General features: G+C 56.9%; 1 protein-coding gene across 1 annotated transcript in view; it reads right to left on the bottom strand.

The window, feature by feature from the left end:
• Positions 1-305: 305 nt before the first annotated feature.
• Positions 306-13,503, bottom strand: part of TRANK1 (tetratricopeptide repeat and ankyrin repeat containing 1) — a 44,396-nt gene continuing 31,198 nt past the window's right edge. Inside the window, exons 22-24 of the mRNA XM_036737605.1 lie at positions 8,706-11,776; positions 6,950-7,048; positions 306-1,572 (exon numbers count right to left, since the gene is read on the bottom strand). Coding sequence (XP_036593500.1) covers positions 1,472-1,572; positions 6,950-7,048; positions 8,706-11,776 — 3,271 coding nt within the window. The 3' untranslated portion in view covers positions 306-1,471. The remainder of the gene's footprint in view (positions 1,573-6,949; positions 7,049-8,705; positions 11,777-13,503) is intronic.

The following is a 13,503-nucleotide window of genomic DNA, read 5'->3' as shown; positions in this document are numbered from 1 at the left end:
GGGGGGGCGGCCAGCCAGAGGAATGCTGTGCATTCCATGGAAATGGTCCAAGTCCTCTCTTGGCTCCATGACCCAGGAAGGTTCTGGGGCTGCACACAGGGCAAGATCATGGGGAGGAGGTCCCTAAGAGGTGCCCCCACCCACTGAGCGCTGCCAACCCCACCCCCAACCAGGGTAGATCCTTCTTCAGAGAGTGACCCAGACCATCGTCAATAATCACAGAAGACAGCTGGTAAGAGAAACCATCTGGATTTATAAAAACTTGATATACAACAATATTTTTGTTTGGTTTTGTTTTTGGTAAGTGAAATCTATAAAAACGTCTGGAACAAAACTGAGGACCAAAAAGAGACAGCTGCAGGGGCGGAACAGCCGGCGGGAGGCCCTGCGGGGGCAGTGAAGGACACAGTGAAGAGGAAGCGCATGACCGCAGCAGACAGCCGGACAGAGAACGGCTGAGGGTGCACACTGCCTCCCTTCCCTTCAGGCACTCAAGGCAGGCCGGGCGGCATTGCAGGCCACTCCTCTCTCACCACGGGCTCTGTGAGCCCAGCGAGCCCAGCGAAGGGTGGGCCACCTTCGTCATCCAAGCCTGCACCGGACAGACGGATAGACGGATAGGTGGGCTGGTGTGGAGAGAGGATCCCGAATCTGCCGGTGGGACAAACACTGGGGAGGAGGTGCAGCGTCAAGCTCCGTGGGAAAGAGCTTTGGGATCATCCACGCGAGGGAGCAGGGGCTCGCCTTCATTAGTACCAGGGGTGGGCGACCGCCGTAAGGCAGGCTGAGCCGCAGGGCACGGGGCCTCCCCCGGGAAAGGGCACAAAGAACAAGGACTCCAGAGGACGGGGAACATTCCTGACCTAATGCTGAGGTAGGCGTGTCTCAGTCAGCTCGGGGAAACTGAGGCCGGCTGGCGAGACCAAGGAAAGGCAGACTTTGTTCCCAGAGAGGGCTGCCTACAAGAGAACATCTGCCCCGACCCTCTCCCCATGGCTCCATGCAGCCCACGGGGTGGTCCTGGGGGTGCGAGATGGAGACGGGCATCGGGAGGGCCAGGAGGGCATGGCTCCTACTCCCGCCCCAGAGCATCCCTGTGTCCAAGAATAGCGGCACACATGGGCATGGGCGCCTTCTATGTACAAGTCATGCCCGTGTGCCACCGACACAGGGTGGGAAAGGTGGCGCCAGAGGCTGCTCCAGGGGCTGAGCCAGACCTTGAGGGCCGGCCACCCATCTCCATCGTTCTCTGGTCCAGCGACACCTCAGGTGCAGGAGCCTCCAGGGCTTCCAGGAAGCCAGGCCTATGGGAGCTGGGTTTGTGAAATCCCCTTCCTCGGTGGTGAAGGCGGGCGGGCACCGGCTTGAGAGAACAGAGCAACAAACAGGTAAAAAGCAGAGGCCTGGCCGGGGCCTCCTTTACACTATGTACACCCACATGGCAGGAGCGCGGCCGGGGTGTGTCCGGCCATCAGTATCTCCGGCGCCAGCCACGCTTCTTGGAGAACCTCTTGGGCTGGAGCTCCCCAAAGTCTTCAACTTCATCCTCGTATTCATTTTCCTGAACAATGCCTGGGGAAAAAGCAGAGACAAACATTAGTGAAGGGGCCACCAGAGCCCACCCGCCGGGGCGGCAGGGCAGGCAGGCGGCCCCTCGTCTACGGGCGGTGCCCTGCATCCGGCCTAGTGCCCCTGTAAAAGGCACAGCAGCACCAACCTCCCACAGGTCCCAGCTACGTGTGCCCACACACACTCACACAAGACAGGTGCCTGTCTCCAACGTACCCTCACCACACGCACACAGACACACGCGTGTGCATGCCTACATTCACTGCACATATGCACAAGGCATGCCCACACCACACGTGCACACACATCACATGCATGTGCACAAACACACCCTCAGCAGTCACATGTGCGTACCCACACTGCACTATGAACACGGCATGCCGACACCACACGTGTGCACACATCACATGCACATACACAAACACCTTCACCAGACACATGTGCACACCCACATTACATGTATGCACAAGGGATGCCCACACCACACAGAGACACGTGTGTACACAGATGCGCCCTTACCACACGCATGTAAACTGACACGCGTGTGTGCACACCTATGTTACATACATGCACACTGGCTTGCCCACACACGTGCAGACACCCTCACCAGGCGTGTGCACACCCACACTACATTATGCACACATGTACATACTCACATCCCCCACACATGCATGTGCACGTACACAATCGCACGCATCTGTGCACGTCCAGCATGCGTCTGGCATTCTCAGTTGGTCGTCTGCATTTTCCTAGCCTTGTGCCTATGGACCCAGTAACGGCTGGGGCCCAAGGAACATCCTGCCCCAGGGCACCAACTCCCCTCATGACCCCAGCCAAGGCCCAGGGTCATCGAAGCCATGTCCTGACTCCATAAACCCCAGGGGCCCATCCTCACCTGCCCTGCCTCACCCTTCCCAGCCCCAGCCCCATGACACTGGCCTCCTGGAGGAGTTACGTGTGGTCATCCTTTAATGACTACAACTACGAATCGCGGCTAGCTCTGCAGTAGCGTTCTAAGGTTTGCACAGTGCTTTACAAACGCAGCCTCGCTGACCCTCACGGCAGCCTGGGAAGCGGGGGCTACTGGTATCATCCCCATTTTCTGCTTGAGGAAACTGAGGCAGACAGGGCTAAAGACCCAGAGACACGCGGCTAGTGTCTGAGGCTGAATTTCAATTCAGGTCTTCCTGACTCCGGGCCACACACACACACACACACACACACACACACACACACACACACTTTTCCACGTGACACAGATTTTCACGGTGAAAAGCCAGATGTGGGCAACGTCAATCCCATGCCGAGTGTCTGCACTTCCGAGGCAGGGGACACCGTCCAGCGTCCCTTTTCGTGGCAGCCAACACCAGCCCCGAGCAGGTGCCCGCCACTTGGGTGAGGCGCGGCCGGCTGCAAACCTTGTGCTGTAAGAAAGGGTGAGCATGGGGCAAGGCAGCTGGGCGGGATGAGGGGGTGTCATGCAAAACCAGGAGCGGCCGCGGGAAAGCCATTCCAGCCATGAAGACCACCGCAGGCCCAAATGGTGTCAACTGACAGAGACGGGAGAAGAGGAAGAATGATCGACTCTCTGCCAGGGCCCAACCCTCACAATGGCCAGTGAGGACTCCATTTGCAGCAGAGGAGACTGAGGCCGACAGTGAATTGACTTCCCTGGGGTCACAGACTCCAGCCCCAGAGGAGGCGCTAACCTCCCCAGGTGGCCCATGTGCTCAGACCCTCAGCGGGTGCCTGGCCTCTGGAAACCCTTCTCCCTCCCTCAGTGACTTCTCTGCCAGAAGGTGGGGTTGGGGGAGGGAGCACTTCCTAAACAAAGGTGACAGAAAGCAAAAGGTACCATGAGAAGCAAATACGACCACTTGGCGCCAACAGTTTACACATCCCGGTTATGGCCAGATTTCCACCACTGAAGGGGAGGGAACAATGTGTGCCAGGTGGTGAGTCAGAGCGGGATTCACGGCTAACTCCAGAAGGGGGGCCCAGATGCCAGCCTGGCAAGTGGGGCTGGGGGATAGAGCTGGCCACAGGGCAGGGCCCTAACATCAAATGAAGAAACCCCTCCCGTGAGGCTCTCTGGGACAGATGATGGGCATTTAAGGACACTCCTCTGAATTAGCTTGGAAATGCCTCTTTCCACTCTAAGGCACCCCAGTATCTTTGGGGGCTTCAGGAAAGCTTAAGCTTGGCCTGGTGAGCAGCCAGTGCCCAAGTGCCCATGTGTGGCTCCTCAGGGGAGCATGGGCATCTCAGCCAGGAGCCGGGCTGGCTCTACCACTCCCACTAACGGTGGCCGTGGCTTCCTCAGCTTTGCGATGGCGGGGCTGGGCCCAGGCAGCAGATCCTGGCCACTGTGATTTCTTTTCTTAATAGCTGGCAGCTGACATCACTATCCCTGGCTTCATTTGAGATCCTTTGCACTTTTGCATAGCAAATTTAAAGAAACTATTCCGAGAGGAGGCCCAAAGCTTCCCCTGACTCTCCAAGGCATCCCCGACAGAAGAAACCTGAAGACCGCTGGGACATCACTCCAGCTCAGACAGCCGGGGACAGCTCTCAGGTCCTAGGACTTCTGGAAGACTCGGAATCATGGCAGGGTCAGCAGCAGGGAGGAACCCCATCAATCTACAGCCTTCATCACGCACCAACTATGTGCCAGGCCATGTACAAAGTATTGGGGATGCAAGGGGTACAAAAAACCAACAGTCCTTGCATTCAAGGAGAGCACGCGTGCGAGTGCGGGTCTGTACAAAACAAAGATGCGGTCATGGGGAGAGCAGGGGGCACCTGGGAAAGGCGCCGTGCGAGAGAGGGCGCTCCAGCAGAGCCATGAACAAAAGTAGGCACGCATGGAAGAACCCTTTGTGGCAGAGGGTCTTGGCCTTGTTTATGTGACGGACCCGCTGGGTACGCTGTCTGAGGAAGCCGCGGACCCTTTCTCAGAATGTCCTTAAATAAATACAATAAAGAAGAGGATTACAAAGGATACTATTAAAACACAAATTCACAGACCCAGGTTAAGAGTCAGTGTTGGAGGCACTGTGGGAAGAGAGGTGCACGCTAGTACACTGTGGATGGAGCTGTGAAACAGTACAGCCGTTCTGAAAAGCCATGTGGAATTACACAGGTACAGAGACTATAATGTCCCCTGTTGCTCCATGACTGGGCTCACAGCCCAAGGAAGCCATCAATAAAAGAAGAGTTCCCACAGACTCTAAAATACCAACAGAGGCAGTTTTGTGATAGCAAAGAATGGAGACAAAGCAGATGCCCATCGCCTGGCCTACGGCTCAACAGGGTCCACGAACGTAAAGTAACATTCTAGTCCTTCAGGAGATGACGTGTGTGACGCATACGGAGAATCCTGCGAAGAGCTCCATGACCCACAGAGGAAAGGCGGCAGGGCCAAGAAGACAACGCGCACATCTGCTGGAACAATGACCGCACACACAAACCAAACTTGGAAAATCTTGCCTGCTTTCGGACTTCCTCCGTGTATTGATGGTTTGTGCTAATTTTCCCCCCTTTTTTTGTCATCTTTAAAAAAACACTATTTTTATGTAATTAGATTATAAGCTCCCCAAGGGCAGGGCCTGCCTCTTTTTCTCATTTGCATCCACAGCGATCGACACAGTGCGTGGCACACAGGAGGTGCTTAATTGACATTAATGGAATTGAATGTGAGATGGCTCTCTGGGAGGGGAGGGAGCCCCGGTGGGGGTTGGGGGGTGGGGAGATGGATGGAAGAAAGAGGATCCTCCTTGTGAAGAGGAAGCTGAGGCCCCTGCCCCAGCCCCACAATACCTGGCCTGAAGAGGCTGAACACTGGGACCCAACACAGACCGGAGCAGGGCACAGCCCAGTGGGAATATGGAAAGAGGAGCCGCTGCCGCTGCCGCCGCCCGGGCACATTCAAGACAAAACAAAGCCCCCTAGCGACCTGGCAAGTGCCTAGCGAGGGCACAAACTCACTCTTGCCAGTGTGCCCCAGGACCACAGAGGAGGACAGAGGAAGAAGCTTAGCTGCCTCCTCTCCCCCCCCCACTCCCCTTCCCCCTTCCCTTCTTCCTCCCCTTCCTTTACAAAGAAACTGCCTTTTAAAAGTCTAGTTCAAATAAATCTCCTGGAGATTCTGAGGGCAGGCACTGCATGAGACTCTGGGAGGCTGGAAGGATGCCAAGGCCACGGTGCCCGGCCCACCCCTGGGATTTAGCTGGTGTAGGGAACTCCCAGGTGAGGAAGCTCCCTCCACCACAACAGGGAGCTGCTCAGTCATAGCCAGGACGCTTGGGTCTGAGGCAGGACCTGAACCCTGGCCTTACGGGTTTTTGAGGCCCATCCTCTGCCCACTGCAACAATGTGTCTCTTGTGCCCCTCAAGAAAAATGAACAAACATCTGATATGTCTACTACTTCTGGGGTCAAGAGGAAAACTCGCCATTCCAAGGGTGGCACCCTGTTGGTTTCCTGGTGCTTTGACAACGTGAGAAGCCAAGCCTCCCAACCTGGGCCTGACTGTCCTGGGCTCTGGGGCCCCTGCAAGCCAAGAACCACACAGATCACGGAGGGGGCCACAGTGCCGGGAATGCTGCAAGGACAGGCCCTGGTGGCCTTTGAAAGGAGCCCAAAGCTGCATGGTGGGGCAGTGCTCTGCCATCAGGAGCACACGCCTACAGCTTTCCCGTCTGGGAGCTCATAGTCACCACCCGCCTGGCCTCGAGCTGCCCCTTCCCCACATTGCCAGGGGCTCAGGGGGCAGGCCTGCTCTCAGCCGTTTCTTGACCAACCACCTCCTCACAGACCACACATCTCCCTGTCCTGCCAGCCTTGCCTCTGCAGCTGACCACTGACCTCTCACATCCACTCACCTTCCCTCATCCCAGATATCCGACTCACCTCTCAGCCATTCCCTGATCGCCACAGGACAGACCCCCAGCTTGCCAGGCTTGGCCCTCTGCCCAAACCTCTCCCAGTCTCCACTGCCCACCTGAGGAGCCTATCCTTCTCACCACTTGCATCTTCACACAAGCAGCAACCTAAGCTCCCTACCATCTCCACACACATTGAGAGGAGGGTGCAGAGTCACCTTCGTCCTAGCCCCGATCCTATGCCAGGGCACTCCCTGCAGCTGGCATTGCATCTCATAAGCGGTTCTGGGACACTGGGCACCCGCCAAGCCTCTCACCCCCATTTACTGATGGGGAAACTCAGCTGTCACCCTGTGAATCTTCGTGGCCAGAGAAAAAGCCAAGCGAGATGAGTGGGGACGGATGGTCCCTGGTGTGCATCCAGCCGTCTCCATTCTGGTGCCAGAGCCTAGCTCCCCTCACCTGAAAGCCACCAACACTGGCATATGGCATCCTTACCTTCCTCCTTCAAACGTTCCTCCGTTTTCATCAGCCACTCCCGAGCATCACTGACAGAATGGGTCAAAATGTTAACCAGCCTAGTCATCGTCTCCTCGGCTACAGAAAGAAAAGCATGCATGGTTTTAAGCACACAAGCAGGAGCAGGAATGTCAACAGGCGGTCCCCACTCACAACCCCCTATGTGCCGCACTGCGTGTGGCCCCTCAAGGAAACTCCTCATGAGCTGCACCCAGCTGCATCCTCCTCTGGCCAGAAGCCACAAGGCTCAGCATCTGACCATCCGACCAAAGCAGAAATTCCAGCTCAACAGATCTTTTAATAAACACACTATATGATATTAAGAGCTGTAAGAAACTTCCCAAAGCAAGGCTTCCAGGCAAGGCTCTTAATTCCACAGACTGGCTCAGGGGTAGGGAGGAAAAGGATTCAACAGCCTGAATTCTGAAATTTAAGGACGCCTGGGTGCTCTCACTCTGTAACATCAACTCTGTCAAGTCTTACTAGGTCCTACCGAAATCTCATCTCATGCCTCCCTCACACAGACTACTGCCCTGGAACTGGAGGAGCCAAATGGAATGCTGTGGAAAAGGCGGTTGTACCGACAGTTTTGAAGGCCCAGCAAACAGTGTCTTGGCTATGAAGTGCTTTTCCCTATGGAGTCAGGAAAGACAGTGTGCACTTTTACTTTGTTTCTATGAGGATATGGGAGGTAAACTGTAGAGAGACACTATTAAAAGTGATAGCTCAAGAGAAGCTGAAGAAGTTGTTCCTTGGTGTGGCTGAGAAGGCGCAGAAGACAGTGAGAAAGGAGATGGAGAGATCTTCTTTTACGAAGAAACTGTTCTGACCTTTATCTTGCAAGGAAGATTTTTCAGAAACGAATTTACTTGAAATCTTGAGAGAAATTGAACACTGTAGGCCTGATATTTCACAAATGAAGAAAAGTCAACCAGTATTATGAAGGTTGGAGGTGACTCTGGCTATGACATTTCTCATAGTCAAAATATTGCAAATAATTACCTAAATCTATATTTGTTATCATTTTGTGTTAATAAATTGAATATATTAAGTCATTTTGATATTTGTTTAGTCATAAAGAAAATCATAGCATTTAATAGGTAGAGAAAAGTTTCTAACTGATACTTAATGAACCGGGTTGGTTCTTGAGCTAATTAATGAACAAATATTGAATATTGAAACAAGACTCCTGGATGACTCCAGAGGTTCAGAAAAATAATATTAAATGAGGGAAGAAAGCGAGAGGCAGGCTGACCTACAAGGGAATGGCAGCTATATTTGGCTGAATAGAGTTGGGAGAGGTGGGGAAGGGGTGTGCAGAAAGCGGCCTCAAGGGGAGCCGCAAACAAGCTTTTCTTCCCCCATCGCTGCTCATACTCGCATGAAGCACTGCTTGCTTAGCTTGTCAAGATTTCTGGTCTATTTTAGTTTCACAGTGAATGAGCCAAACCTGAGATGAATTCTCCCAAATTCTGGACTCCCGGGCTCCAGAGTTGATGAAGTCACACAGAGCCTTCAGGACACTCCTGGTGTTTCTTGTGACTGAGGCCAGTGTCTTCCTGGCACTCAGCACTCTGTCCTCACGTCTCCATCCAAGACCTCACCCCCACTGCCTCAGACCGAGTCCCAGCTCCCGGCTCCCAGTGCCCGGCCCCAGGAACATCGCCCCGGGGTGCTGGAGGTGAGCTCCAGGCAGGTAGGCACCATGGTCTGGGAGGAGGGGTCCTAGCCTTACCGTCAGCCCAGGCCTTCCTCCTATAGATGTCCTCCACAGCATCAGAGACCCGTTTGATGTTCTCCAGGATCTTCCTCTGAAGAATCTTGTTATGCTCCTTGGAGCCGAGGTGGCTCTGGGTCCAGGCGCTCTGCTCGATGCTCCTCACAACCAGCTTCCCCTCCCCAATGGCCGGGTCCACCCTCGTGAGGAAGAACTCCAGGTACTGCTGGTAGGCCGCGTGCTTCTTCTGGTGGGTTTCGAGGCGGATGTGCTTATCATAGGAGTCGCTGGCCATAAAGTCCGGGCTCCCCTCCAGGACTTCCTTTTCCATGGGCTCGGCCTCCGCCGGCATCATCAGGGCTTCAGAAGACTCGCTGTCAAAGGCTTCCCTCAAGATAAAGTAGTTTTCCGGGCCCTGAATGAACTTGACTCCACACAGGTCGCACTGAGTCCTGTCAACGTCAGCCCTTTTGAAGTTGTCGGTGCCCAGCTCGCGGGGATCCTCCCAGAAGGGCTCCATCTTGGCGCATGCCTGCCGCCACCACCTGATGCAGAGGGAGACGACGAGGCAGACCCTCCTGAGCTTGCGGCGGGTGGAGATCTTCTGTAGCTCTTTCCGCCGTTTCTGGAAGATGATGGAAGCGAGCACATCTTCTCTGTCCTCCGTGGGCTCGTCCCGGTCGAACTCAGCCTCCAGGTCAACCACAAAAGACTCTGTGGGGTGGAGGCAGAGGAGCCGGTTCAGGTCGACCTCCTCAAAGTAGAGGCCACGCGCCGCGGGGCCTTTGCCATGCGCCGTGTCGCAGCGCCAGTAGCAATCCATCAGGTACTCCTCATCACGCTCATACAGGAGGTCCTGCAGGGCTTCAGCCACTGCCTTCACATCCACGGCGGCCAGCACCCTACTCATCACCTTCAGCAGCCGGTCGGGAACCTCGGAGGGGAACTCAGTACGCATGACCTTCAGCCTAGAGGCGATCTCCTGGAAGTGTCGGCACAGGACAGGCTTGCACCAAGGCCACATGACCGTGTCGGCATTCACGAGCATGACGAGGCACAGGACGACGGCGCGCTCGGCCTCGCCCGACGCCACGCAGCTGACATCACCAAAAGCATCCAGCAGGACGTCGAAGTCCCCGTTCTCGCAGCCGCAGAGCACGCGGGCCAGGTAGGCAAGGTGGAAGCGGAAGGCTCGGATGGAGCGGTTCACATCCTTGGGCCTGTACTCCTGGATGATGGTGAAGACGTCACCCAGCTCCTTCTCCTCATCCTTTTTGCCAAACAGGTGGTCCCAGTAGTGCATGAGGGCGACGTAGCTGCGTGGCAGGCAGAGCGCGACGCTCTTCCAGAGGCGCGCCAGCACAGCACCGCAGTGCACGAACTGGAACTCGAGCAGCGCCAGCATGTGCCCCACAGTAGGGATGAGGGGCTCCTTGCAGCGCCGCACCAGCACGTTCATGAAGCGGAAGAAGAGGCGCTTGCAGTCCTCGGGGTCACGGGACTTGTACAGACGGTCCAAGGAGCTCTGCAGCAGCCGGATGAAGCACAGGTGCGTCTTTTCGGCGCCCTCGGTGTCCTTGTGAGGCAGCAGCATGCCGCACCTGCCCTCCACACCCTTGATCCGCGCCCAGTCATCAGGCTCTGTGGCCCGCAGCCCCAGCGCCTTCAGCTCCCGGGCAAAGCCCTCCTCCACCTGGTGCAGCAACTTCTCAAAATCCTCGGGGTAGCTGGAAGCCAGCACCAAGGCCTGCATGGAACTCAGCCACAGGTCTGTGGACTCACGCTGGCTGCGGGCACGTTCGTGCCGGAAGCGGAAGTGCACATACTCCTTGAGGGCCGTGCGGTAGGCTTGGAAGGAGCGGTAGCTGGGCCGGAGCATCTCACGGCACGACAGGGGGTTTTCCGACATGACCCTCTGGTGGAAGTGCCTGGGGAAGACAATGTCGAGGAAGGCCTTGCAGAGGCCGTAGGCATCGGCCGTCAGGAGGCAGTCGATTTCCTCCAGCTCCTGCACCAGCACCTTGGGGAACACCCGCTTGGCCTCGAGCAGCAGCCCATTGAGGGCTGCCAGGTGCATCCTCGTCTGCACGATGGTCCTGGCCTCGCGGCGCCGCAGGGGCCGGTGGAAGTCCCCACAGGCAGGATCTTCGCACCTCAGGCCGGCGACGAACCTCCTGCAGACGCCGGGGTAGGTCACGCCCAGCAGCCCCCGCGAGATCTCGCACATCCGTGTGAGCAGGTGCTTGGTCAGGGCGAGCTTGACGCTGTCGACAGCCACTACCAGGTGATCTCTGGCCTTCTTGTCTTTCAAGCCTGGATTCAGGTCAAAGATGATCTTGGAGATGGGCCCGGGCTCGTTCTGGGCCATCTGGCAGTGCTGGACATCCACCTGCGAAATGCCGAAGAACTCAAAGCAGGACTTGACCATCTCCTTCTCGGCATTGCTGGTCACCCGCCTGAGAGCCTTGGCCATTTGGAGCAGCGCTTCGAGGCCCCCAGGCGCCAAGGCCAGCACCTTGTCAGTGCCTGGTCGGCAGTGGCGCATGGCCTCGTAGAGGGCCTCCACCACGCCCACCGGGTGGTTGAGGTGGAGGAATTCATAGAAGGCCACCTTGAGCCGCAGGAAGTCTTTAAGCAGGACCCCCTGCAGGAAGTAGGCCTCAGCGATGCCAGTGCGCTGCCCCATCTGGGAGCAGAGGGCCAAGGCCTCCTTCAGGATGACCTTGGTATCCTCTGGGTTAGAGCCCCGGGCCACGTTGAGGCGCGCGGCCTCCAGCAGGCAGGAGGCCTGGAAGTCCTTGTCAGCCGTGAGCTGTGAGGCCTCCAAAAGGAAGCCGTTTTGTTTCATGAGCACGGCTGCTTCCTCCCGGCGGCCCTCCCCTTTCAGCAAGGTGGCGGCCTCGGCCAGGCGCTTGCGGGACTTGAGGAACACCAGCCGGTCCTCAATGTCAAGCTTGGAGAGGACGGACATCATCTCCTTGGTCTTGTTCAGGCTCAAATACTTGGCCGCGGCCTCCAGGTAAAACTGGCTGGCGGAATAGGACAGTTTAGACACGGGCTGCCTCTTGGCCCTCAGCATCTCCTCGTACCTGTAAGGCCAAAAGACACAAAGAGCTGCTTACTAAGGACAGGTGGCCTTATGGCCTTGCTCCACCCCCCAGACACTCCCAGCCTCAGAGGCAGACAACAGGAGAACAACCTGGCTGTCCAGCCCAGGCTGTCCACCCAGTGGGACATCCAAATAACACGTAACCTGCTCAGACGGACCAAGAGACTGGGACCAGGGGGATGGGGACAAGCCGGGTGGGCACCATATTGTTTATCACAAGCACTTGGAATGCTCCATCTTTGTCTTCCCCACAACCAGCCTAGGGCCTGGCCCATACAAGGCCTCAAGTCCAGCTGAAAGGTGGCCACTGCCAACCACTCTCGCACACATCAGCCACTCAGGGCTCAGCCCAGGGACCCAGACCTGCTCCGTTCCCCCACTCAGAAAATGCCCGATAATGAACTGTGGCCCTACGCGTGCCGCCTTCCACACGCTGTCCCTGTGCATCCCCGTACCATGGCTATGACTTCCAGATGAGGAAACAGGCCCACAGAGAAATCACTTGCCCGAGACCACAAACACCTCACTGAGTCCAAGGCTGGACTCCAGCCCAGCCTACTCCCTGGGTCAACGCCGGCCCCACTGCTCAAGGCAGATGAAGAAGCTGCAAGGGGGCGTGCTAGGCACTGCTCTGCCAGAGGCGATGGGGTCCCAGGCACACAGCTACCATCTCCCATGTGGTCCTCCTCACAGTGGCCACTGCCTGGGCACATGCATGCAGCTCAGCACTGGGAGGCCGCCAGACCCCCGCCCCACCGGGCACTCGGCCTGTTTTCCTCCCCACTAAAAGTCTGTTCTCCTCGCATCAAGGAGCCGCCAAGGTTCGTCATCCATGGCCTGGGTTTACACGGTACCCTGAGCTCAGGAGGCCCCAGCCCCTTCTCCAAATGCATGTAGAGTGGGGATCCTGAGCCTCTGTGCATGAGGCCAGTCAAGAGTACCCCGGCCTGCAGGACTGAGTTCAACCCTGTGACTTCGCAAGGACACTCAGGGAATACCACAGGGGGCAGCTCCCCATCTGGCCCATCTCAGTGCCACCAGGGACAGCAGCCTGACACCCCACCACGCTGGACATCCAGCCAGCTTCTGGGGGGCTGAACTGTCCCACTCCCCTAACCTGCCCGAGCTAGCCAGGCTGCCCTGCCTGCCCCCAAGCCTGCCTCTGCCCTCAGCGTTAATCACCAGAGAAGCGACTGCCCCATGGTTCTGGTGGCTCCCCAGACCAGACCTCCCATGCCCTGGATATGCTGTCTGCCCCCATTAGAACGGGACTCCTCCAGAGAAGGACAGCCCACATGCCTTGCTCAGCACCTGGCACATAGCAGTAGCTTAATGAATGCTTTGTCATTCATTCCTTCAACATGCTCTAAGCCCTAAGTCCCAGACCAAGGTCCCCTGGAAGACCCGGGCCAGAGAGAAGACGATGCCTGCCTGAGAAAGAAGTCAGTCCCTGCTCTGGCCCCAGGATGATCTAAACAGCCCCTCCCTCGTTTGCTAGGCAGGGGCTGAGCCCATTCAGACCTTCTCCCCTTACCACAGCAGAGGAACCCTGCTCTAAAACGCAACCATCTGTGTCCCAGTGGTGGCGGCAAGCCCCTTCCCCCAGTCTGAGCCAGTCGCCTCATTTCTGAAGTGCTCGGGGAGAGCCTCGGTAATCCTAGGGTCTTCCCCAACTCAGAATTCGGGGTTCAGGGGAGGCAATCTCCT

The sequence above is a fragment of the Trichosurus vulpecula genome, chromosome 9, assembly GCF_011100635.1.
Source record: "Trichosurus vulpecula isolate mTriVul1 chromosome 9, mTriVul1.pri, whole genome shotgun sequence".
Classification (NCBI taxonomy): Eukaryota; Metazoa; Chordata; class Mammalia; order Diprotodontia; family Phalangeridae; genus Trichosurus; species Trichosurus vulpecula.
Note: the sequence above shows the minus strand (reverse complement) of the source record. Positions and strands in the feature narration are given on the sequence as shown.